Consider the following 27,512-nt stretch of genomic DNA (forward strand, 5'->3'; position numbering starts at 1 on the left):
CAAGACATGGCAAAAGATTGTAATTTCAGGTAGCTAAAAAATATATTGCACCTATGTCAGAATGCGATTAATTTTGATTAATCGCATAATAGATTGCTCATTCACAATTTACCGACCAACGTACAATCCACTACCTATTTTGTAGAAATCTATTGCAGTACAATATAAAGGGGGTATATACATTGGCCCTTGTGTGCATTGTAAAGGTGCGTCTAGACGAGTTAGTTAGGCATGGGCGACACTGATCGTCGCGCCTGTAATGCCTTGTTGTCACAGTACGCTCTGATGTCCGCGATGGGTTGCATGAGGAAGATGGGAACGTCATCATCACGTTTCTAAAAAAAAAACAAAATAATATTTATTTTACAGTTTTCTATACATGCATTTACTAGAAATAATGTTAAATTCATGATCATTGTAGAGTCTATTTGCCGAATTCAATTAGGGCGTTCGTTCAATTAATTATTATTAAGTGGTAATTTCATAATAAATTATTAAATGTAGGTAGAATGCATTGTGTATTACTAATATTGATTAATAGAATCTCACAGATTTGAGAAGTATCTACCCCATTAAATTATTGTGGAGAGTTCAAAAAATTTCTTTATAAGAATTTTATAACTTGAAAAATATCATTGAATCAATGGATTTGTAGTAAAATGACTATTCATTTTACTTTATTACTTACTTGGAATAAAACCTCTCCTTCAAAATACGTTAAATGATGTTTTCGCGTTCTCAGTAACAGGCCAACTAATTTATCTGATATAACTGTGTATATCTGAAACAATAAAACAACATATTAATTATATTTTCCCAAGAAGATATATTTTTTTTAAATTAATCCCTTTTTAATTAAAATCCGCAAGGTTTGAGGAATCAGTATAAGATATTATTAGATTTATTAAATAGAAGATTAATAACTTCCACGAGCGGATAATAATATTCTATAAACGCCATTAAAATCGGATCTGTTTTTTTTATCAGCAATAATTCATTTCCCGGATAAAAAACAAGGTTTGTTTACATTATCGGTATCACAATTCTGTATCGAATATAATTTATTTTCTAGTCACGTCTTCATTATGATCGGCTCTCATCGTATGTGCAGCATCATATTATTTTTATTTCATTTATATTATGTGAGGCAATTAATTTTTCACATGTGAAGTAATATCCGATCTTGGTTATACATATTATGTACGGAATATAAAAGTTTTGGTTTATCTTTTTTTGTATTCTTTCTGGTTATTTGGTTGTCCGATTATGATAAATAATGTAGTTTTAAATGATTCTTTTATGTTTAATTTCTCTACTAACGCCCTTTTTTTACAGAATTTATCACGTTCAAAAGCGGATTTTCATCTAACATTAATGCGAAAGTACGGTTAAGCTAATATGGAAGGATTAAAATCAGCTTAACTGAAACTACGTTAACGAGAGTAAAAAGCTTTTTGGTATTTATTTTATCTATAAAGAATGAACGAACTAAACAATCGCTTTATCTTATATCTAATACCTAGATGTATGGATGTATGGATGTTTGCTACTCTTTCACGTAAAAACTACTGAACCGATTACAGTGAAATTTAGCACACATATAGAGGGTAACTTGGATTAACACATAGGATAGTTTTTATCCCGGAAATCCCACGGGAACGGGAACTATGCGGGTTTTCCTTTGCAAACGCGGGCGAAGCCGCGGGCGGAAATCTAGTCTTCAATAACTCAATAATAGACGTTCGTTCAATTTCTATTAGAACTCGATAATGGCAGTAAAGGGTTTGATTTATGGCACAGGAGTCTGCAACTGCCATTACATCTTATATTGGTATCTAATATATCTATAGGGTAATAAATATTCGATGGATGATAAGCAATGTGGCTGATATATTAGTCGAATATAGGTCATTATTCAGTATCCGTAAACAAAACTGTTAGGTACTCAACTAGGTACATAAACATCATTAGGCTATATTGTTCCCATAGCAAGGACACATGCTGCTGTTATGATTTTAGCTTTAGGCCATAATTCGACACGCTTGTTCCCACCTCAAGGACGTAGGCCTTCTGATGTTAGCGTTAGACCAAAATCCACTCTCGCAAAGCATGTGTTAGCAATTTGATTACGTAACAAAATTAAGATGAAAATATACCTTGAGTAAAAAGATAAAGAAATCATCAATCTAAATTCAGATAGTAAACAAGAAACATACATTAACAACAGCTGTACTGAAGTTTTTATTAATCTCTACAGTTCCGCATGCTTCGCATATTTTGCAATCGATTACAGTATTCATAATATTTACATAAATCTTATTTCAGTGATTATAGATCATCGTATTACGTGACATAATATCTAAAATTATTCCAATATTTATCGCAAATATTTATGATATAAAGATATCGTCATAACAAGACTGGAATGGGTTTATACGAGTTTGTGTAAATTTTCTCTCGGTATTTTAGTAACTAAAATGTTGTTAATACCCAGTTTCACAACTCTTGGATATATTATGTATAGCTTATTTGTACTTTGTAAGTTAAAATGGCAAGTTTTAAAATATACGTATAAAAAAAGACTAGCCTAATCAGTGACTTTTTCAGTAAAACTTGAACCTGGCCATAAAGCAAGGAAATCCTAGATTATTGAATTAAAAAGGTTTTTGTTTTAAATTAAATAAATAAATAAAATACTGTAGATTGAAGCTTATCCCGGCTTTATTCAAAGTTAAGAGGGATAAATAAATTACGATTAGCCCTAGTACAGGATTATTTATCTATTTAATAAAACTCTGTTATTAACATACAAAATACCTATTGTCATAGTAAGTATAAGCAGGATTGTAATATTATTAATCATTTCTTCGAGTTTTATTCAGGTACGATCAACATAAGGTTGATTGTTTTTATGACCTAAATAGCAATGTTTATGAATTTTTTTCTTGATTTCTACAAGTTACAAGTGCCTATACTACACGAATACATAAACATAACCCAAATTTAGTCATATTCTTAGGCTAACACTGTAATCGACAGCCCAAAAACAAAATTATTCTAATGGTCATATAGACCATTATAATAATTTTGTTTTTCAATCTTCTTGCAATTTTCTCTGCTATTATATTTTAAACGATTTTTTAACCTCATCAATACCTTATCTAAGTTCTCATGTGATTTTGACAACATTCTATTAAAGACAAAGACTACACGTATAACAAACGACATTGTGAAGGTTACAATGGGGAAAACATTGGCTTCTGAGTTAGCGTCCATTTATAATTACAGCTTTTCAGAGATTCCAAACGCGACTAATTTTCGGACATGACATGATTTAGAAATCATATCGTTTTTGTTTCATTAAACGTCTATTTTGAGAAATAAAAAGGCACATGAGGTTTCTTTAGATACCTGTATAATGTGCAATTTTGACATGTTTCATAAAAAATTGATTGCATTTACTATGCCTGAAGGAGTCATTAATGTACCTATAACTAACTAGCAAAAAGCATTGCTATAGAAAAGTTCCCGATTTTTTTTGTGGATATTTTATGATATATCACACATCTAGATATGTTTAAATGCCATGTCATATATTGTGGTAAAGTAACATAATATTTATTATTATTAGAATTCCGAAACTTTAAATAACATTATAAAGGCTGTAATGGCCAAATGTTTTATTGATTTTGTTAAGTAAATTAATGTTAACAACCAATCAAAATCGTAATAGTAATTGAAAGAGCCATTCTAAGAATGTTTTCGTTTGAATTGGGTTAGTCTCATTCCGGGTAAACAACGCCCGGACAGGTCAATGTTAGTTTGTAAAATACATTTACGATATTTTTGTTAAAGCAATATTTTACTCGACTTTAAGTCACGTAATCGAAAGAATGATTTCTTTTAATAACATACACTTTAAATTTGAAATTTTTCTGTTTACTAAACAATTGTTTAATTAAGTAGTCGATGTTAAAAATATGTTACGACGATTCCTAATTGAATAAATAAATGTTTGAGTTTGAGTTATAGCTGAATTATTATTATAAAATAATTAGTAATTTATATTTTTGGTTTTATGGCATTCAAATGCTTTATAAATTTACATAAATAATTATTAGTAAAAAAAATATTGTATTAATCAAATAGAAGGTTGATATGAATGCCATTTTTCTTTTGTTTCGCATCCTCATCCTTAATTATTTCAAAGCATAAAACAACTGAAAACGCACTTTCCGAGCTATTTTCAGAGTGCTGAGGTCGCTTCCTTATTCGGTTTGGAGCGGTGTTGCTAATTACGAATTATCGTTGAAATGTATGCCAAGTTCAAATGTTGGCGTCGACGAGCGGCCGTGGCGGGTGGAATGTGTGACGTCATGACTGATTCCGTTTTAACCATTGTTCCTGATGGTTTATTATTTGTGTTTGTATGTTTTGATGGGGATTTGTAGGCAGATGTTGTGGCATGGATTTATGAGATGGATAGAAATGTTGGAAAAGCTCAGTTGCGATATGCCTTAATACAAAAATTAGAAAGTTTAATATAGAAAAAATAGGTAATGAAAATATTAGTAAAACGTAAAACTATATCGGAAATAATTGTTTAAAGTTAATTAGAACGTCCCTATCTCTATAACTGAAATTGTTGCAGAAATTCTAGAATCCCTCAAATAATTCGAAGAATAAAAAATCAATAGGTGCCACAGCCACACTTTAATAATATTTTTTGTAAGTAGGTATAAAAAATCCTTAATGAAACAATAATTATTTACTTTCCCTAAGTCATTATTTTCGTTTGATTCCTATTGACTACTGTTTCCCAACGAGTTTAATATGGGGGTTTTCGAGTGGAGAGTGAACGGGTACCTACTAGGGAAGCGCGTACCATAAAAAAATAATAAAATAATAAAACGTCCTACGCCTCTAACTTTTATTCACTAACAATATTTCTCAACGAAGGTTTTATACTATCATGGTGTCTCTTGCTTTCAGGAGTCATTCACATAAGGTACCCTTCTAAGATTCCATTTAATTGAATTATAAATCTTCAAAGATCGTTCACCACTGAGATGAATTAAAATGTATTGCAAAAAGTCTTGTCTCGCTAGAATGAATTTATATTGAATGCAACCTAATATAAGAATTTAAAATTTGATATTAGATGCTCTATGACTATAATTTAAAAACTTCTTAAATGTTTTGTATTAAATTATTAAATGCTTATTTTTAAATGATTTATAAAAATTCATTTAAGCAGTAGAAGTGCATAATACTTACTTAAAGAATATTTTAAATTGAAATACCTATAAATTAAATTTCATTTCACCAAAAAATAAGAGTTAAAGTTTAATTCAATCGGTCTCAATATTTTAATTTTAATTTATAAGAACGATTTGCAATAATTAAATATTTATGTTTGTATTATGAATAGCATGAAATTGGATGTTTATATATTCATACAATTATATAAGTATTCGAAAATACTATAATTATCAATTACCTATGTAAATGGTAAAAAAAATTACCATTTAAGAAATAGTAACTAAACTTGTACTTAAGATTAAGTTTTCAATTGTAACTAGACAACTAAGTTATAACTAACGGGAAATAGTCACTATTCAGACACACAGTTTGTGTCTCGAGACTAGATAGAATATCTAGGAATATTCTAGGACATAGCACGTTCCTCACTGAGTCTGAAGATTGTTGTCTAAATTGTAATAATTTTCATCCACTCTAAATAGACCGAGATTTTCCTACGTAATATTAATAAACCTAACTACATAATAATAAATACTTTATAGTGTTTCACTCTCATTCACTTCATATAATATAGTGTTAAAACAACACGAAAAATGTTTAAAATAAATGTTATTTTTGTCAATATTGAGAACTGAATAACATTAAAATAACTCTTAAGTAGCTTTAAAGTGTATAATAATAGGTACCTACTATGTTATTTTTCGCTATTCTAAAACTAAGTACAAGTAGTTAGTTATCAATTCTTTTGTTTTGAACTGACGAGAACGTTTCAACTTTTCAAGTGACGACACCCACAGAGCTAATATAAAGTTTAGAAGCTGATGCTTAAATGACATTGTTGTTAAGAATAAAATAAAGTTGAGTTACTTATACCACTGGTTATCCATTCCTCATGGCGAAATGGATTTTGGTTAAATAGATTTGTCTCTACTTGGATTAGGAAGTTAACTGTAGGAATTTGAAAATAAGGAACTCGGAAAGCTATTAAAAATTGTCTAAACTAAAGTAAACCCTGTAGGTACGATTATCCTGAATTGATTTCTATATATTATTTGAATTACAACAATTTCAAGAAAATCGTTGTTGGTCTTGAAATATTTCTCACATGTGTAATAGAATTACGTGCCAAAATCATTATTGTCTCGTCGCATTGATTTCTGCTGTTTATTTTAAACCAGACAAAGGCTCGTAAAACACAGATCTCATTGTTAGATGTTTAGTCAGGTGTTAAATTTGTCGCTGTATTATAATAGTATCTATCTGAATATCGAAAGTTGTATGGCTAATTATATGGAAAATTGGTGTTTCAAAGAAGAAATACTGAAAATATTATTAAGAGGAATGCTTAACAATAGACTGTGTTAACCACAGATCACAGAAACTAAAGGGTGTAACTATGCTATTGGTACTAATATTATAAAAAATAACGAGTTTGTTGGAGATGATGAAAATCACATTATTTGGGAGTGTGGGGCTTGTACTTTTTACCAGGTAGTGGACAAGTGGTTAGCCACTAAAAAGATACATTCCTTAGTACCTACCTATTTGTTGTAGTTCAAAAACTTGCACGCTGTATTGAGAAGCAACTACACATCAGCAAAATCTTTACATAGGTACATTGAGATAATATTACTACGTATGGAGGAGACACCACGAACAAAATCTGTGCACCATTTTTTTGCTCTAACTAAGTTTTAAAAATTATTATCTAGTTAGGTACTTAACGATGAAAGTTATTCCTTTGCACTTTTCCGTATTATTTGTATTATTTGTGCAATATCGTAACACACACGAAAGCATGTTTGATGCGTTTCACTTTAAAACCATTAAAAAATACCGCTCAACATACGTCACATGACGTATGTTGAGTGGAACATAAGTGATGTAGGCGGTGTCGTCTCCATATTAATATTATCTCAATGCATAGGTATTGTATTTTCAATCAACATCATTGCAATACAAACAACATTGGAAATGTTTTTTTGTTTTATTTTAATATATGCACTGTGTGAGTGATTGTTGACCAAAGGAAACAGTTCAATGTATTTAAACATTTCTCTTGCCTTTTGGAATTTCAGAGAACAAAACAAACAAAGTAAATTAAATGGAAAAAGGTGAAGCAATGAAATGCAAGATAAGTTTTTTCGTCGCGGTGTCGATGAAAAAACAAATTAAAATTCATGTATTGCTTGAAAACATAAACATACAGAGGCATTTTCTTTCTAGTTTCTTTTAGGATCTATTACGTAACTAGCATTTCAATTTTCTATATAAATAATAATCTGTGAATTTCCACCAAAAAATATCGGCAAAATTTAGTTCGCAGAAATACAGGCTTTCAATAGAAAATACATAAAGCGAAGTTGTTTTAACGTCAATATGGATTCCCATTTAGAAGTGACAAACAAATAAACATGCTGTCGAATAAATTGAATCACTCTTGCCACTTCTAAATTTGAAAATGTTTGTATATTCAAACGTTTTGTGCGTAAATATACCGGAAAAGGCCGAAAATAGAAAATCCATTTGACTTTCTAAAGTATCTTTATTCTGACATAAGCTAACAATATGAAAATCCATATACGTAGGTTTCTATGGTACGAATATATCTACTATTCTTTGAAATGAAACAGTATCAGCTTGATTGCATAAACGCATCAAAAAGTTATGAATATTTTTGTATTAGCTTAAAAGCACTCGTCTTTGAAGCCCTGTTTTTCGAAATCACCAGAGCCTATAAGTTAGTGAATTTTATTTTACCTACGCGTTAATTCCAACTCCTACCTAAAGTTGTTTCATAACAGCAATAATAAATGCTTTAACATAAAATTGGGAAATATAAAATTGTAACTTTGTAGGAAGCGTGATATTTAAATAGGATGCTATTTAACTTTGCAAAGTATGAAAAGTTTTCAGATTGATCGTAAACTTTCAATCACCTCACATAGTTATCTTGCTGTTAATATCCTTCATAATTCAATATAATATCACGTATTTGTATCTTATTTAATGTTAAAATTGTTGTTAAGATCTTAAGAAGTATGTTTTTATGTTTTGTAGTGTTTCTTCACAATCACATCAATAACATCGACTTTCAATGAAGTCTTAGTTTCTCAAACAATGAAATCAATGCAATATTTATTACCTATAGAATAGATCTACATGAAAATAAAGATACTTTTGAATAATTACTAAGTAGGTTTTTTTCGTAACTGACTTGTAAAAATTAATCCAGATTAAATAACGTGTATCCAAATTAAGTTCCTCGTATTACCAATTATAAAGAAACACTGTGACATTTAATATAAAATTCTGATTACGGCTTTTACCACAGATTTCTAAGAATTACCTATCATTTTGTGGATAATTTCATTCAAATATAAATGCCCACTATGTTTTTCTGTTACCTATAATATTATGTTTAATAGTTGTTTCAAATGAAAACTTTCAAAGTATGTAGAGATGGAAATAATATTACGTTGAAATCTATTTGAAAACATTTGTCATTATTTTGAAAAACTATGCGAAATCGTAAGAAATCCATATTAAATTGACACGCCCGTAATTCAGTTATTTCTTTTCTCTCTGATTATTTAAATGTGCCAGAAAATTTTGCGAGCCTTGTGTTCTGTGACATAACAATGAATATTTATAAATAGACTAATGAATGTCTCGCAGACATTAGGCGAAGTTTTAAAATATTTTGTTTGTCTTATCTAAATTTTATGTTGTCTGTAGACGTGTAGAGATTATAAGAGCAACTAGTGTTTATTCTATGACAGTTTCTCAGAATAATATTGGATGTTTCAATGAAGAATTTATCAATATATTGTGAAGTCCCGTGTCCTCGAGAAGGCGGCAGGCAGGCAGATGAATTATACATACACTTGTGTTTCACTAATCGATTTTCTTTTAGGGACAAGTGTCTGTGATCAGCTTTCTATCCTGCCAGACCGAGAGTTTTTTTTCTTAGTCTCTACCGGGATCGAAACCAGGGCACATCGATCTACGCTCACGCGTTAACCACTAAACCAAGGATGGGGTCTAACTATATTATGTTGACTGAACAATTTTGTACAAATTCTTACGTCGTTATAGATCCGTGTGAACGCCTGGATATACTCAATACATTAGATATATTCAATATATTTTTGTTTATATACGTAACCTCTGTTGAACTCGACAAATAAGGTATTAACACGAATTTTGAGATTTATGCATTTTAATATTTAAAAAGTACCTAATAAGATGCATATTAGAAACAATTTAGTAATATAATTACATTATTATACTGTGCCCACGCTCCGTTCATAGAATTTGGGTTTGTTTCTACCTTATAATAATAATTTACCTCCTACATATAGTCAATAGAGAATACGAAAAACTTATGAAGAATTTGATTAATTTTTTAATTATATCTTAATATTAACTGCTGAATTTTATTCGAAAACTAGCTAAGCTTATTACTGCAATCATCGTTTTCGAAAAACGGGAAACTATCAGTTATGAGTTAATGTCCTACATAAAAATTAAAGTCGTAAAATATAAAATCTGTCAAAGAAATAAAAATTCCTAGTAAATGACAATTTCTATAATTCACTATATAATACGACACAGCGCAAAGCTGAGAAGTTAAATTAAAACTTTTTATTCTATTTACATACCGTGAACAGTTCTCCGAAGGATATTACTTTTGTAGAACCCTGTAGTTCAGGGGGTAACAGACTCTTGCAGGGAGATTTTCCGTATTCGTTGATGATTTCACATAGTTCCTTCATCTCTGTGCATACTCTTGCCTGGGCTTCTGCTCCTCGGAATTCTGTTTTTGATCCTGGTATTGGTCTGAGAAAGAAAGGTAGTTTTAGGTTAGGTATATGCAAGTTAGCGTAATCTGGCTCTCGGTTTTAAGTTTATATCTAGGCATAGGCATTTATTTGTATTGGTATTTATAGGCATTAATTTTGATGCTACATTGTTTGAATATGGCTAAATTATCGATAAATTATTGATCAAACAGTGAGTTTACCTCCGTAACAGGTTTTACATAGTTAATGATTACAGGTTTTAATAAATTAATACCTAGATTGTTGTGATTAGTACCTACTACATTGTTATGTTTAACTCGTGCTTATGAGTTATGAATGGATAAAATATTGATCAAACACTGAGTTAGTTGAGACATTGAATAAGAAATTAATATAAAGATGAAAATTTAAAATTAAAAATAAATATATTTGCATTATATTCAATTTTTAATAAGGTAGTATGAACAGAATGTTTTATTAAAATTCCATGCGTGGACACTGGACATTCTCATGTCACATCCGTTTAAATTCTTCGTAAAATAAGTTGTGTATTTCCCTAGAATGTGAAATGTAAAAATTCACACAGTCTTCATATTTTATCGTAAGAAAATCTTTATTTAATGCTATATCACAGATACTGTGGACAAAATTATCTTTAGCGTGTTTTGAATACTTATCAAAGAAATTGTTTCAAACAGTAAACATTTAGTAGGAAGGTATTTAGTCAAATTCTTAGGAATGTTTATTTGGATCTTTGTTCAAGATTGGCGCGAACAGCTGTGCTATACAAACGTCTGAACAATATGTGGTTTGTAATAAATTTTACGATGGCGTCGCTGATGACAACTGAAAAACTTTTAACTGGTGTTAAAAGATCAAAACAATCGTTGGAGATTTCTTGGAAAGTTGTCTACAATTTAAATACAATGCTAAGATATAATAATTCGATCACGTTTGTTAATTCAATCACGTTTTTACTTATTTATTTCAGTACCACTAGCATTTCGACCGCGGCTTCGCTCGTGAAGTGTTCAACCACAATTTTTAAGGACATGTCAATAATCTAGTAGTCAGGGCATTTTATTGGCCACTTCTCTATAAAAAGTCTTAATTATAATATGTATTTTCATGACTAACAAGAATTAATCGTTTGTTTATTTAAAGCTCTATATTACAGAGAAGATACTTAAAATCACAATTTTTAAATAAGTACATATGTTTTTCTGTTTTTTGATTACCTATTTAGTTTAATTTAATGCATACAAATCAAATAATTTATTTGCACTAATGGAGATTGGAGTGTTATATACTTATATCCAGTGCGTAGGTAATCTACATAAGCGGCAAGAACGTGAGACTGAATAATTTACTGAGACTAAGTATATATTTTGAACTAGAACGGAATAGAATAGTATCAAATTCAAAAGCTTTAAAAAGTAATATCTTATAATATCTCTAGAACGTAAAAAATAAATTTAGTGCCACACATCCTTAGCAAGGTAAAAAGCTATTCAATAATGTAGCCATTGACCTCTTTATAAATGTAGGCCGTGCCCGTACTCAATATTATCTTTCCATGACTCTCCACTCAAAGATCGCATAAAAGTTTAAGTGTTAAGGCCACGGATATTTATTTAGGTAAAAGGCGTTATTCAATATTGTTCGCGAAGGCTGACCCCACTAAAAGGGAGATACAAATAAGATACCGTAGGAGCTTTTGTAAGTAGAGCTTATTTTTTAAGGACTCATATTATGTTGTACAGAATTGGAATTGTGTGGGTAAAATCTAAGGTCATGAGTAAATACGACGCGGACGTCATTACTTTTTTAGGGTTTATGACGTCACAGAAAACTCACAAGAGTTTATACGACAAATATTGGCAAAATGTTCGTGGTTGAAAATACCAGGCAATTAGTACAGTTTAACAGCAGCTTAGAACAAAGCCATATAAAAAAACTCACTTGCCATACTCGTCCTTTGAGAATGTGGGTTTGTGGTTCTTGTCAAATTGTCCACTGAAAGCCGTTATTTTCTGTAAATCGCTGTGAGCCTGAGCCTTTGTGTCGAACGCCGAAATAAGGTCTGTGAGCGATGAACTCTGTAAAACAATGTTCATAATCTTACATGCAATTAAAAACATGGAACATTTTTTTTTGTATAGAAGACATAAGTTCGAGGAATTCCGGAAGTCGAGTAATTCGGAAAATTGTGAATACCACTTCAGAGCATCGTTTTATTGTGAGTATCGTGAAGGTATCGTATGAAAAAAACGGGTTTGGTAAAAAAAGCATTCATAGTTGTTTAGTTACGTATTAATTTAACATTATTGCAATTACCTGTCAACCGGAATTACCCTAATGCACTATACCAAGAAGCTTATATCTAATACACCTTGAATGACGCCTGTATGTTTTTTTATCCCTTTCACACCTAACTTGGCAAGTTATGTGCGAAAGGGATAAAAAAACATACAGGCGTCATTCAAGGTCATATTTTCTTGTTACAAGTTAATGTTCATACTGAAATCTCCAGTGTATTAGATATAAGCTTCTTTCACTATACTATAGTAGGTATATAAGACAAATGTCATGAGAGACATTTGTCTTTGACTTATCTGTGGTAAAATAAATCTGGGATGTAATCACCGATGGTAAAAAAGGTTCGTTTAAATCAAGTTTAAATTAATATTGGTAGATATGAAATTACTGAATCTGAATAATTTGTGGTTTTTAGTAATGTAACAAATAACAATGCAGATATTCCAAATTTCTCATATGTATTGAAAACATTCTTTCATGACAATACGTGCAGTGGAACAAAATAATAACATGACTGAATTTGAATCATTTGGCAACAATTATTTATTTTATTATTAAGTATCAAATTATAATGAATTAAATAGATATCAATTACCTTACAATGGCACATGCTACTAGATTACTAGACTAAGGTTACCTAGGTCATTTACCTGAAGCAAATATTACCAGAATGTGAAATTTTAGCCTCAAATACATTCCGATATATTTCAATCAAATTCCGTACTTCCATTAAGTGCTATCAATTCGTGTAATTTAAGCTTGATTTGGTGAATTCTAGACAATTAAATTAACACCTGTATCTTGAAAAAAAAAATCTTTGTATAAACAAATTAACAATAAATAGATGGTAAATTAAGTATAAAGAATAGAAAAAAACGAGGCACGATGATCACGAGGCAGAATTCCATTGTGAACTATTTTTTTCTATTCTTCAAAATTTCTATTTTATACGGTATTTGAATGCTATAAAAATCAAATTTTAAATATCATCTGATAATTTGCATGAAAAAATTGAATTAAAAAAATAATTTTCTTTGGTCTTATTCCTATGATATTATCATAAGTAGGTAGCTTTAAAAGCTAAATATATTAGACAGGACTTTGTATTTATTCTACGGAAACATGAGTACACATGTTTTATTTCATTGAAGAGTGTTTAAAGGACAGCCAGACTGACTCTTGTTATTCTCCAGAGGGCATCGATCTTAAGACTCATGTAAAGTTAAGTATCAACCACTTCACGTCACGGATTATCTTTAATATTTGTAGAAAATTAAGTTTTATGCCGTAGCAAAAATCTATTTTTAGTTCTCAGTCCTCGAAGATTCTACAAGCTATTTATCACAGAGCCATTGTTAACGAAATTGTATGGAATTCATATTTGCGACAAAAATATTTGTCGGTGTTAAAAGTTTCTCCAGGCTGAAATGTGTCAACGCCCTCTTCATTGCCAGCTGTCAGGCCGAAGAATTTCAAAGTGACATATCACACTAGCGGATTGCGAGCGGTTTCAAAGCGGAGCGGGTGCGCAACGAATACGTTGCGGTTGCGCAGCGAATTCGTTGCGGACGCGTGGCAGATGCGCAACGTTTACGTCGCAGTCATGTACACTCATTAACAAAATGGAATCCGTGCTGGTTGTTACTTATAACTTGTGATAGTATAATAATTATGAGATCATTATTTTTTACGAGTTTCATAACATGTTAATGTTTAGGGTATTGTTTTATCTATTAAATCTTGGTCGAAATGCAATCAGATAACTTAATTGCTCATTAAGAAAGTTCATTAGTGAAATAAATGTTAAAGCTCCTTAACTAAAACAGGGCTATCTTATTATTAGATAAATAGCAGTGAATAGAAAATTTTATCAAGCAACCAGCAACTCACTATCACTTTGCTCATAATTAGGTTCACAAAATCTCTTTATAACATACGTTGCTATGGGAGAGATTATACTGGTCAGTCGTTACATACTTTTGGAATGTATGGTACATTCTAAAAGTCCTAGTAATTCAATTTTATAGCACCTTTTTTTAACAACTCCAGTTGTTATTACATCTTTAGTTAACTGTTAAGTAAGTGCATTTCCACAGTACGGTTAAAAAATTGAGTGCTACAGAAACGATGGAAATATTGAATGGAAGTTAGGCAAGGCGGAAGGGCTGGCTTTTGTGCGAGAGTATACAAAATGACGCGTCCGCAACGAATTCGCTGCGCAACCGCGGCGTGTTCGTTGCGCGCCCGCAACGTATTCGTTGCGCACCCGCTCCGCTTTGAAACCGCTCGCAATCCGCTAGTGTGATATGTCACTTAAATTATGTCACGTTGCGTCGCTTATTCGTCAATTTTCGTTTTCGGAAATACTTTTTTGATTGTAATAAATTTATTTTAAGAAGACCGGTAAGTTAACAGTCGTTTAATATTTCTCAAATCCAACATGGTCTTAAATTGGATGAATTACATTATTCACACATCGGGACTTAAGTTGTAGTAACGCAATAGAAATACCATACGCATTTTAAAGAATTGTATTAAAACACTATTTAAAGCTCTAAATAACTCAGGAAACTAATAAATGAAATAGGTAAATATACATTTGATTGTTATGTAGCTATTTTCCTTTGAATATTACAATTATTTATTAAGTAGATTCTTGTAAATAAGCCACCTAAGCATTTCGAATCAACACCCTATTCTTTGTCTTTTGTTATACGGAAACAATATATCAGCCAAAAACAACAATTAGCCTTGATTATTAAGCTACTTTTGTTTGTTATTTCGTTACACGAACCAATTCAGGGGTCAAACGCTTTACCGCTATTTACATAACAATACAATAATATAAGATATTCAAATTAATTATTTGACTATACACAATAATTAATACTAAATTATATGTATACGGAAATGAAAATGGTTACCTTTTAGTTCAGAAGACATTTTTCCAGACGATAATGGGGTGAATGTAGGTATATTTACAATGCTTCACTATTTATTAAATACTTATGTATCGTTTATGTAGAAATATGTAGGTATCTAGTTAAAATGATTAAAACTTTCCAATGTTCATAATAATATTTTTAAATTCAAATTATTTAATGATAATTTTAAGCAATTTCATGCTAAATTAGCATATGAATATTTACCAAAACTTGGCAACTATTTCGTAAACATTTTAATGTGTTTACGCTATAAACAAGATCTAAATATTTTCATACATTCATTAGCCATAGACTGCATTTTTTTTAATTATCTAAATGTACTGAAAACGTTGAAAACGTTGAAAATGTACCTAGGTATTTTTTTAAATAACTACTCTTAATTCTAAGTTAAATTCAATCAAGCACAACAACAATGAAATAGAAGAAAAAACACACAATGAAAACGTATTATTCTAATAGACTACAAGCCCGCATAGGACAAAAATATGGGTCAAATGAACCACCATGGGACATATCTAGAACGATAGCAGAGCAAAAAATAATAAGATTCATCACTATGCCGTCACTTGTAAGCTGTCCAACTGAGTGCAGATGAGAATTGAAAAGTACAGGTAGACTCGGTAAATTTTGGTCATATATTTTTGTACGGCATTCTTAACCATCGATAGATCCATTAAAAATAATAAGAAACCGCTCAGTGCCGTACAAAAATGTGGGTCCACCAAGTCGGAATTTTTATTTAATTTCCGAGAGTTACCGGGGGTAAATTTGGTCATTTGACCATGTACGGCATCTGTGTCATACTATTGCTATACTGCTTTTAATCCATTATTCCGCAACGCCGTACAAAAATCATGGGGACAAGGGGAAAAAATCGAGAGATGCAATCCCCTCTCTTTCCCCACTCCAGGGGGTCATTTGACTAAGTACGGCTTCGGTTCCAAAACATTATCTAGCACTCAAAAGTACTATTAAAAGCAACATTGGGTACCTATATAATAAAAGGGTGTAAGGGTAAAAAATTAGTACCCACTGAATCATGATTTATGTCATGCTGTTTTGCCAACACCTGGTGTTATTTGGACTTGCTTCGAATACTTATATTATTTATATAGTAATATTACCCTTCCTACTCAGTGACGCTCATTTTGTTGATGGATCTTCCCGTACTTGCCAATTCGCTGCTAATTATATGTACAATGAAAAATGCTTTTGTTCAAGTACTTAGAGGCCCACGTAAGCGTCACCTATTTGTGTTATTTTCTACATGAGTGTGACGATGGTAAAAAAATATTTCAGTAAGTATATAATATATCGTCTATTTCTCAAGGAAATACAGTATTAAGTTTCACACAATTATATGTAGTAGGTAGTTTTGATCTAGTCGTCTTAAATAGCAAGGTATGTGAGTATAGAAGGATTTTTCTCTTTTCAAGAAAATATGAATGACACTTATAATTCTTACATCAGCGTGTAAACAAGAAAATCTTCTGAGTAAATCCGTGCATTTCTAGAAAATTACTTAAAATAACATTAAATATATTTTAAAGTAAGAAGTATGTAATTACATATCTGATAATAATAAACTCATTTTTGAAAAACTGTGTTATTATCCCGTCCCACGTCTCCATAAATAACCAGGGATTATTCATAAAAGGTCTTTGTCTAAAGTTTTTAATCCAAAATTTCGTAGAAATATGAATGTAATAAATCTTTATTGCCTGCAAATTAAATGTTTAAATTGATTAAACTTTTATTAAGAAATATAGCAAAAGAAGATAATTCATTCTCTTACAAATAAATAATTAGGTAGGTACTCAATATTTAGATGGTTGACGAACTTCTGTCTCGTGCCAAAACAATTACGATGGAGACAATAGACATAGAATAGGAAACAAGTTCCTTTGTATTAAATTAATAAATATATTATTTCCCTTGTGAGTCCTTATTTTATAGTCTGACCAAATGCTAGAACTTGCCTAGAACATATAAATAAACAGTTGGAAAGCAAACTAAATTCCAAAGTAGCTATGTCAACTACACAATATCAAAATAATGATAAATTACCCCGAATCAATCACACAGGGCAGAAATGAATAATTCGTGCCCGGATAAGCGCTCCTAATTCTAGTAGATTAATTGGCATCACGGATTATCATCAAACCTAACGCGCTTTGCCTTAAATCTGGGTTGCTTCTGATTTATTTTAACTTTCATGTTGTATTGTTTGTGCCAAATACGTGTATTTCCCTTTTTAGTGAGTTTAGAACTGTCACTTTAGATGTCTAACTTTGTCTTTATTTAGCGGACAGGGCCAGCTTCACCCGTGGTATATAGCATCCAGGGGTCACGAACAATATATTCGGCATATTATAGCTTCTAAAAGATCAGAATATAGGTACAACTAATCCGTAGATGGTAGAAAGCCTACGGTATACCCCTAGTTCGCCCACTGTCCAAGTTTTTATTCCAACAATAATATTAGGTATAATAATTGATTTATGTGGGTGGCTCGTAAACTAAGTTTATTAGTATTTCACATAATATTTTCTATTCAATATGTAAAATTTGATCGAAGTTCATGCATGCTACAATAAACTTATTAATATACACAAACACATGTGCAAACTACGCATGTGTATATTACGCACTTATATTACTTTCTATAAACCTACGCAGTTATAATATATCAGCATGATGTGTATTTTTCTTATAATCGATATAATATTATAATTAGGTGCCGACCCTGGAAAATATAAAAGAAAATATCAAACGTAATATTTCTATCCGAAAATCTTTGTATTGTGTTTTTCAATTATTATATTTATAAATATAATACCTAAAATGTTCAAGGTGACAAAGAACGAGATATTAAATGAGGAAAAATGAAAATGATAAAATATAAACCCACTGCAATCTTTTGCGAATAAGATAACGTGCGTAATTGCGTATACCAAAAATAGTATCAAAGGAAGAGTGTTATGAATATTTGTTTATCTCAACCATTCACATATTTTCTTGATGTTAGAATATTAGTAGGTATTTCAATCCATCGTTATACGCTTACTACTATCTATGGACTATGACTATCTTATGCAATCATTGTTATGTTGGTAGGTTTATTTTAAAGAAAGCTGCTTTACGTGTTTCAAATTAATTTATTTTATTTATATTGTTATGGTCGATGCTTTTCGTTATCTGTTTAAAAATGAAGAATTTGAAACTATAACGAAGACAAAATTTACATTAATTTACATTTAATACCAATAAAGTACATATTATGATAAGATACAGTTACTTTTGACAAGGAAACAACTCTTGATTGAATAAGATAGCCGTCTAAATTACGATTGTAATTAATTTAATTATTATTTATTAAACACGCATACACATGATGTGCAAACGAGTAAAGCCACGGATGAAGTGACAGGCTTTCTGGTACAACGAACAATGTCATTAAAGCTTATAATGCCACCAAATATACTTGCAAATTCGGCCCTCAGCTGAAAATACACCTCCACGTGTAGGCATTAAGGATAAACTAATAAAAGTTCAATATAAATTTAACTTCGGAAACCTACGTAAATTAAGTACAAGACTTAGGTGAATCGTTTTTAGATTCCAGTGTCTTTGACCACCCAGAAAACTAATATTACTTAAAAATATGTAGGTAGGTTAGATACAATGGATAAATTTTATCAATGTTTCAAAATAATAACTGGATAAATTTAATCAATGTTTTTAATAATTCTAATTTTACCAGTTACTTTAAATTTAGGTGGCTATTTCATCAGTAATGTTAGAAGAAAGTGGGATAAAATAGGTACTATAATAATTATTATTAATTAGTAATGTTCGAGTTACACGTTAGATACACGTGTAACTTTTCAGAAAGGTTTTTTGTACAATAATATAGAATTTGAATTATTATCTTTGTATTTGGAATTCCAATAAAGACTATAAAGGGTTTGACCATGGTTTGACATATTCTGTGTATTAAAATTATTCTTGAATAACTCGAGAAATCACTATGTACTTCAAGGCTTCCATAATAATCCGACCACGCAAATAAATAAAAATATGAAAAAAGTATGAAACGTATTTTCAGTAGGTAATAATATAAAATCGTGTGGTTTCCACGTATTCTATTATGTACGATGAAATGTTGATTTCGTACATGCGAAGATATTATTTACAATGAATTGTTACTTTCATGAATGGATATGACTGAATAAGTTTATCTACAAATATATATTTGGTTTTCCAAATAAAAGCGAAGAAATAATTTTGTGAATGATAACGCAAATATGGAATGATTATCTCTTTAGATAGGTATACTTATTACTTGCAAATGGCATAGCTAAGAATATCATACATTCCTTATATTATATTCTAAAGTGGTGGGCAGAAGTGCATACCTATATAATACATATATAATTATTATCATTCTAGTTAAGTCCGAATTGTATGATTAATTGTTAACTGTCTTTGGGATAACAGTAAAGCGCGTCACACACGGTGAAGATACTTTAACATTTTATCTTAAGATACTGTTCTACTTTATATCACAGTATCTTAACGCATCCAGTATCAGCGTTCGGACCATCATTTTTTATTTTTGTCATTGCGTACTAAGACCCCTGTAGAACCGCCATCCTGTTACAAATGACCCACAAAATTTCGCGTCATTTGTAACAGGATGGCGGTTCTACAGGGGTCTTAGTACGCAATGACAAAAAGAAAAATGATGGTCCGAACGCTGATACCGGATGCGTTAAGATACTGTGATATAAAATATAACAGCATCTTAAGATAAAATATTATAGTATCTTCACCGTGTGTGACGCGCTTAATGTTATTTTAAATTATTGATAGCAAGACAAATGTTTTGTTAATATATGTATCGAAGTAAACTGTACAATATTAATCGTTGTACGTCTATTATACGTTGTACGTCTATATGCAAGTAAAACAATAAACGATTGGCGCCAACTCTGGTTTATATCATAACATTACTCACTGCTTTGTATTTGTGAAGATTTGGTCAATAAAATACATTTGTGGTATCATTTTCTATGATTAACATCTCAAGTTATGTATTATATAAATATGTTTATTATTTGGATCAAATGTTAATTAATGATTTGCTATTTAGGACAATTCTTCTTCGTGTAAAAGAAAAGTATTTTACAACCATTTCATAAATAAAATGTCATACAAAAGTTAGGTAGGTATTAAATAGGTGTACCTGCTCTAAATATTATATTCTTGCAAGTAAATTTGCACGTGGGTGTCAGGGTGTGAATATGATACACCAAAGCTCATACAATTCTAGCTAATTATGATAGAATTTCAAATCAAAAGCCATACTAATATGTAACTACTACATTCAGCATCTAGGTAGTAGGTACCTACTATTCAATGTTCACAAGTAAGGAACCATATAATGTATCTGCAGAATACGCTTTTACACTAGTATTTATTACATAGAGGATACGTCATCTAAATCATGATTTTAAGTCCTTTTTTCAATGTTGGTATTTTTGAAAGGCAAAAAAATGAGGAATAACTGTCGAAATTTTTATTATTTCTGAGTGTCTATAAATTTCACTTACTGATAGTATCTATTACTAGCTGTTGCCCGCGGTTTCACCCGCATTGCTCCGCTCCTGTTGGTCTGAGCGTGATGATATATAGCCTATATCCTTCCTCGATAAATGGGTTATCTAACACCGAAAGAATTTTTCAAATCGGACCAGTAGTTCCTGAGATTAGCGCGTTCATACAAACTCTTCAGCTTTGTAATATAAGTATAGATTATTATCTACATCTATATATTAAATACTACTTATTGACTAAGTAGTAAGTATTGAAATGATTCAAAATCGAATCTAACGAATAAAATATTTTTATACCTAATTATGTTTGCACACACAATAATGTATTGGCAACTGTGGCGATTTGTTGTAATCGATGATTGAGAAATGAAAACTCAATATTTATCGAACAAACAGGATCTAAATAGAATGACCAAAAATAAAGCGGTTTATAATGACGTGGGTTTTAAAATAGATCGGGAAAAACTGAAATATTTATTATATCATTACTCACTGGAAATGACCTATGACGAAATAGTTATGAAACTGTTATAAATTATTTATAAGTAAATAATAATTTATAACTCAAAATTATTATCAATTATTTATAAATCAAAATTATTTTATAAAACTTATTTCAATGATTGTAATGGATATCAATAAATCCAAATGAAAAAAAAATCACATCCTTGAAAAAGTGTCGTTAAAAACCTTTATATTTACTAAGGTTTGATAATATTGTAAAATACCGCCCATTCCGCCTATTAAATATTTTATATAGGTACAGATTGTTCTTGTAAAACAAAATTAGACTTCCAAATATTTACAATTCAATCTCTTTTAGCAATTAATGCTCTATAAGTAAATCTGATAATTTATATTCAATTCCTACGCCTATCTTTAGCCGGCTGAAAGTAATACATCGCTCTAAGAGCTTAATTGGCACAGATAAGAGAAAACCTTGATACACGTCTGTGGAGAAAACCCTTTACTAATTCAAGATAATACGCAACATTCAGGTTAATTATTCCACTTCCTAAATCTCCTTAATTAGTATTTATCGCTCACCAGAGATCGAGATCGAATTATCTCCGGTACAATTTGACTCTTCTAATTCAAATGTTTGTCAAATAAAATTAAAATCAATAAAATTTTATTATGAACTGAAGAAACAAGTACAAATACTTATAATAGATATCTGTGATAGATATATAATTTGTCAACAAAAGAGTTTTCCCTTTGTGACACTGAGCGCATAATAATATTATTTTCACTGATATAGATATGAATAGTTAATGAAAAAGTTATTCGTCAAATAAAGCATTAAGTAATGTAGGTTAAAAGTACGGAAGTAGAATTTAAAAGGGGTCTTTAAGTAACGGAAATTATTCATGGGAATTGGTAAAATGCTGTTTGAACTACGTGGAGAAAATATATACTACTGCTTTATAAGTACACTTGTAAGTTGTTAAAGCTGCAATTATTGTCTTTCTATCAGTCGCCTTATGTTTCTCAAGTATGTCAGCTATAGGAACATTCTGAAATATATTTTTTAAATTACATATACCTAACTCGTTTATAAGCATTTTCTTTCTTAATACGGGCTACTCACATGCCTGAAGTAGGGGCAATATTGGAATTGCACGCTTAATATGTTTACATTGTGATGTGTATAGGCAAGCAGGGGCAATATAGAGAATAGCTGAAATTGCTTCGACCGCCGCGGCCGTGCAACCGAGATTGCCCCTGCGGCAGGTAGGTGAGTAGCCGGTTTAACATATTATGTATTTTGTAAAACTATGAATTATAAGGATTGTTTATGTCTATTAAGTTTTACGCCACTCATGAACTTGCTCTATTTGTCGTATTTGTATAGTGTTATTAACTTATTAGTGTCCGCTTTCTTTATAGAATACTATAATATTATGAAACAAAATGCTTTATTGCTAATACATAAAATTTACATTATTTATTTGCAAACAAGTAAAGAAATTGCTATTAGGAAACATACCTACACAAGAGATATATTATGTATAGATATAACGATATTATATTTCTACATTTCACAACGCGGATTAATACCTACTTTAGATTAGTATTTAAACTAAAATTAGATATAATGCAGTTGCGTAACGGCGCCTTTAGTAAAATGTTAGACATATACCTGTAATACTGGCTGTGTCCCGCGGTTTTATCCGCTTTGCTCCGCTTCCATTAGACTAAGCGTGATTATAGCGCCTATAGGCCTTCCTCGATAAATGGACTATCTAACAGTGAAATATTTTTTCCAATTAGGCACGTGGTTTCTGATATAAGCGCGTTCAAGCAAATAATAAAAAAGAACTCTTCAGCTTTATAATATCAGTATATTATAACATAAAAATGTAACCGTAATAAGTAATTTTACGGTAAATATATTTGAAGAATGTTATTCAAATCTAGGTAATATTGAAAAGATTATTTCATAAACAACCAATATATTTATTTTACAAGCCATTGATATGTGTGAGCTCAAAAGTTATAATTAGACGAAGACGTCTTCATGTCCAATGTGGTAATGACAATGATTCATCTTTACGACCTCTCGCTTCAGTTTGAAAGATTGCTATGAGTCACTTCCGACTGAAAACATTTAAAGGAATTCACGCAAATTACGCGTTTATTTCTGTATTCCTTCGATTTGAATTATTTCAAGTAATTGGATGGGTTATGAACATGGCATTCGTTTACTTTTCAGTCATCGAACTCTGGATGACCGTGACGAGTAACTGTAAAAACGTGTCTGGGTTCGCCTTTAAATTTTGAAAGACGCAATAGTGCGAAAAATTATTTATTAGTGTCTATAACTATTTACGTAATAGTTGTGAGTAGGTAGAGAAATACGTGTTCTAGGTAAACCTATATAAATATTTTTTTTTCGTTGCTGAGAAGCTTTCCTTGTTAAATTATATTGTTTTTTCAGAATTGTAGAGTTGTTATGAATTTTTCCGATAATCTAAAATTAATGAAATTAATATTGAATTTTAAACAAAATATTTGCCCCGTGTCTGTTAAATGTTAAATTTTTTATGTTAATTTAAAGCTGTTTTAAGAGGCATTGAAGCTAGAACAACGGTTCAGCTTCAAACAGCATTAGACATTTCTTTTGTGTAATAAAAACGTGTTGGCGATCCGCCAGCTCTGTTCTTGACATTGTTACAAATTCTTTATCGTCGCCTTCATGTATTGTCTTATTATAACTAATTAATATTCATTTGCAAAGCGACTAATTGTATGCTTTTTATGCACTTTGAAGCAAGGTCGTTGCCCAAATATGTGTTATTTATTATTCATTGCAATCCATTAGCAAATGTGTTTTATGTTCTCAAATTGCAATCAATTATCATTTTATATCAAACATTCGTTTAAAGGTAATTTATAAAAGATATAAATGCGTAGTAATATCTAATGGTTATATAATTAAGTAGGAACAATGAGTTTCATTATAACAGTTTGAAGGAAATTTTCCCTAAACAAAATAATGAAGTTGTTAGCGGGTAACAAGTTTGATTAAAATTTAATATAATTACTTTCAGCAGCTGAAGGGGAATGAGATCTTTGAGTCTATAAATACTGAGTAAGTAAAATAAAGGTTTTTTTATCTATACTAATATTATAAAACTGAAGAGTTTGTTTCTTTGTTTGAACACGCTAATCTCAGGATAGTCCCTGAGTTTAGTCCTGGTCCGATTTGAAAAATTCTTTCGGTGTTAGATAGCCCATGTATCGAGGAAGGCTATAAGGCTAAGATATCATCACGCTAAGACTAACAGGAGCGGAGCAAATCGGGTAAAACCGCAGGGAATAGCTATTTAAGTATAAAGGTTGTTGTCTCAAAATACACAGATTTAAATTGTACTTTAAATATGCAACCAAAAAGAGCTGTATTATTCTACGCAGTTTACTAAAACCACGTAAACATCTAAATGGTTTCGGAATATAAACACATAAATCACTTTTTATGAGATCATGAACGAGTTTTCTTTGCGCTAACCGGAAGTTGTCTAAACACGATTAAATATATACATAAGTAGTATGTACACTTTACTTATATACATATTAAACATATATCTGTATATAAATCAATAATGTACCTACTGCTACAAAGTACTTGATTATCAAATACCGTTTTGTATAATAAGCAAACATTTCAGTCGCTCTATTAGTCAAATATGTAGCCAAAATTCGACAAATTCAGTTCACCTGCATACCAAAATAATACTGGTAATTTTAAACGCTTAGTAATACTGGTATTAAACCCTAATTAATAATTGCAAAAGCTGCGATATTTGTGACTTATATATCTATATAATATATGATAATGATAATTAATTCATATTTGATGATCAAAGCCTTCTCTTCTTTGTCACAATCTTTTGTTTACTTTTTACTCTGAGTCATATCTCAACAAATAATATAATACGGTTTTAGTATTAACTATTATTCTCATATCAACTTTTTTCGAAGTGAGAATTCTGTGTTGGAGACGTGTATTTAGGTATATACGCATTCAGGGTTTCATTTCAGGGGTACTTCGGATTTGCTTAGGCAGCTGAACCTAATATTAGAAAGAAGAATATTGAGTTTATACGAGTATCCTAGATAAACAAATTCCGTTTTGCCAACGAATTTAGGAATTTCACCTAGTACAAAATAAACATTAAACCTAAAAATAAAACGAGAAGTGTTTATCGCAAACAAGGCTAGCCCTATCATAAAAACACCGAATCTCTATAGGTATCTTTATCCGATTATTCTGTTTTGTACCACTTAGCGCCTGTGGTGTTTAAGCCGATGATATTAGAGCCTTATAAGATTTTGGGTTATTGATACCTTGAACTTTTTAAGGTTTTCCTGCTCAACCTACTTTTATGTCAAATTTTTTGCGAAAGAATCACACACTATCAATTGTGGAGAGATATCGTAATTTTAGCTAACAGAGAAATTATGCCTTAAATAATATAAAAGTAATTCTTATAAGCTTATTAAAAATAAAGATAACTTATACCGTAAATACTGTGTATGAATGGAGTGATGAAAGAAAATAGGAATATTAATTTCCAATTTCGGCAAAGACAGCTATTATATTAGTATCGGTTGGACAATAATTTTGAAACTGAAATTGAAACAAATTGTGTAAACTTTTTTCAATTTCAGTTTAAAAAATTATAACAATGGAAATTTTACTACATATTTTTTCAAAAGAAATCTATATTTTATTGCTGCTATTTTTAATTTTGTATTCTAATTTACATAATATGTATATAGCATAATAGTATATTTGCTTACAACTTCCAGTTAGATATAATCGGTTGACTTAACCCACGATACGATTACCGTTAATGATATAATATAATAAGCTGCCTAACAACATTATTACGAAAACTTGTTAACATTATAAATACATTATAAAACAGATAGCAAATATTACATAAACTATCATTTTATCTTTGTTTGAAAAACAATGCAATTTTTTCAAATAAACATTGGCACGTGTGTTCTATCATTTTTTATTTGCGATTGATTTGCAATACTAAATCGAAAATAATTAAATATATTGAATATTCGTTTGTATTGTTAATAAATTAAATTAAACATTGAAATTCAGTTCAACGTACAATCGAAATATAATAATTACGAGTACATTAACGCATGTCAAAATAAATGTCTAGAGACCTTGGTTAAAGAATGTACATCCGAATTTCAAATCGTAAAACTATTGGTTTTTACATTGTAAGACTTTATTCACATGTCCCACTTATCATGAATATCCGTCTAGCGGAGACGCTGAAAAATATTTGAAGGTTGAAGTTTTTATATGATCCAATTTTATCATATATTTTGTTTTGTTTACTGCGATTATTAAGAAGTTATGTAAATAGAATTTTTAATATTCGAGACTTGATATACGTATTTGATATCACACCTTTACCATTTGGATGTTAAGGGTAGATTGATGGGTTCCCTCTGATAATTATACTTTTGCAGCAAAATATTTCAGATACAGTTAACTGTCATCTATTGGAAGTAAATTAAATACAAAAAATACAATAATATTAATTTTGTAGCAAACCACAATTACTGTCCACCCCTTGTCGATATCTACCAATACTATTTTAACTGACCACACAATTTAATTTAAATTTACGTACACTGTTTATTACCGCACTTGTATTGTTTTTAACCACTTTAAATCACATGCACGAACCACAGATAATCAAATAATACGATTAGTTTATGTAATCGAAGCCTTACCCTGGAGCGCCGCTGGATCGACTCATCGTTGGGTATCGTGAGGAAATTCCCACTCATTTTGAAATCACTTAAGTCACTGAAAATATGAACGGACGTGTTCACTGCAAAGCGGTTACTCTTGCAATGCTGTACCGGTTTTATGAATGAATGACGTTTTTAAATAGCCCGCCTGACCCTGCTCGACGATCGTGACGCTACGTGAAACGTAGGAGTGTCTACGTTCCAAACATATAGTTATTGAAATAGATTGTTTGATCAGCTGTGTTGGAATTTCGTTAAGGGTTATTGTG

General features: G+C 30.5%; 1 protein-coding gene across 1 annotated transcript; it reads right to left on the reverse strand.

Annotated features, from left to right (window-relative positions):
- Window positions 1–89: 89 nt before the first annotated feature.
- LOC149900110 (actin-binding Rho-activating protein-like) lies at window positions 90–27,366 on the reverse strand. Its single transcript, XM_090113053.1, has 5 exons — window positions 27,223–27,366; window positions 12,030–12,166; window positions 9,927–10,104; window positions 689–781; window positions 90–335 (listed from the first exon to the last, which is right to left on the reverse strand). Exons 1-5 carry the CDS (start codon window positions 27,277–27,279, stop codon window positions 222–224), a joined length of 579 nt encoding a protein of 192 aa, XP_089969179.1. The 5' UTR covers window positions 27,280–27,366; the 3' UTR covers window positions 90–221.
- Window positions 27,367–27,512: the final 146 nt, after the last annotated feature.

The sequence above is a fragment of the Colias eurytheme genome, chromosome 19 (assembly GCF_061535395.1).
Source record: "Colias eurytheme isolate Ceu_HAF_F1 chromosome 19, ilColEury1 Martin Lab GWU primary, whole genome shotgun sequence".
Lineage (NCBI taxonomy): Eukaryota > Metazoa > Arthropoda > Insecta > Lepidoptera > Pieridae > Colias > Colias eurytheme.

Coding starts and splice junctions, on each gene's coding strand:
- LOC149900110 (XM_090113053.1), bottom strand. CDS start 27,279: ATGAGTGGGAATTTCCTCACGATACCCAACGATGAGTCGATCCAGCGG. Junction 12,167..27,222: donor CGATCCAGCGGCGCTCCAGG/GTAAGGCTTCGA, acceptor ATTGTTTTACAG/AGTTCATCGCTCACAGACCT. Junction 782..9,926: donor CCTTCGGAGAACTGTTCACG/GTATGTAAATAG, acceptor TTATTGTTTCAG/ATATACACAGTTATATCAGA.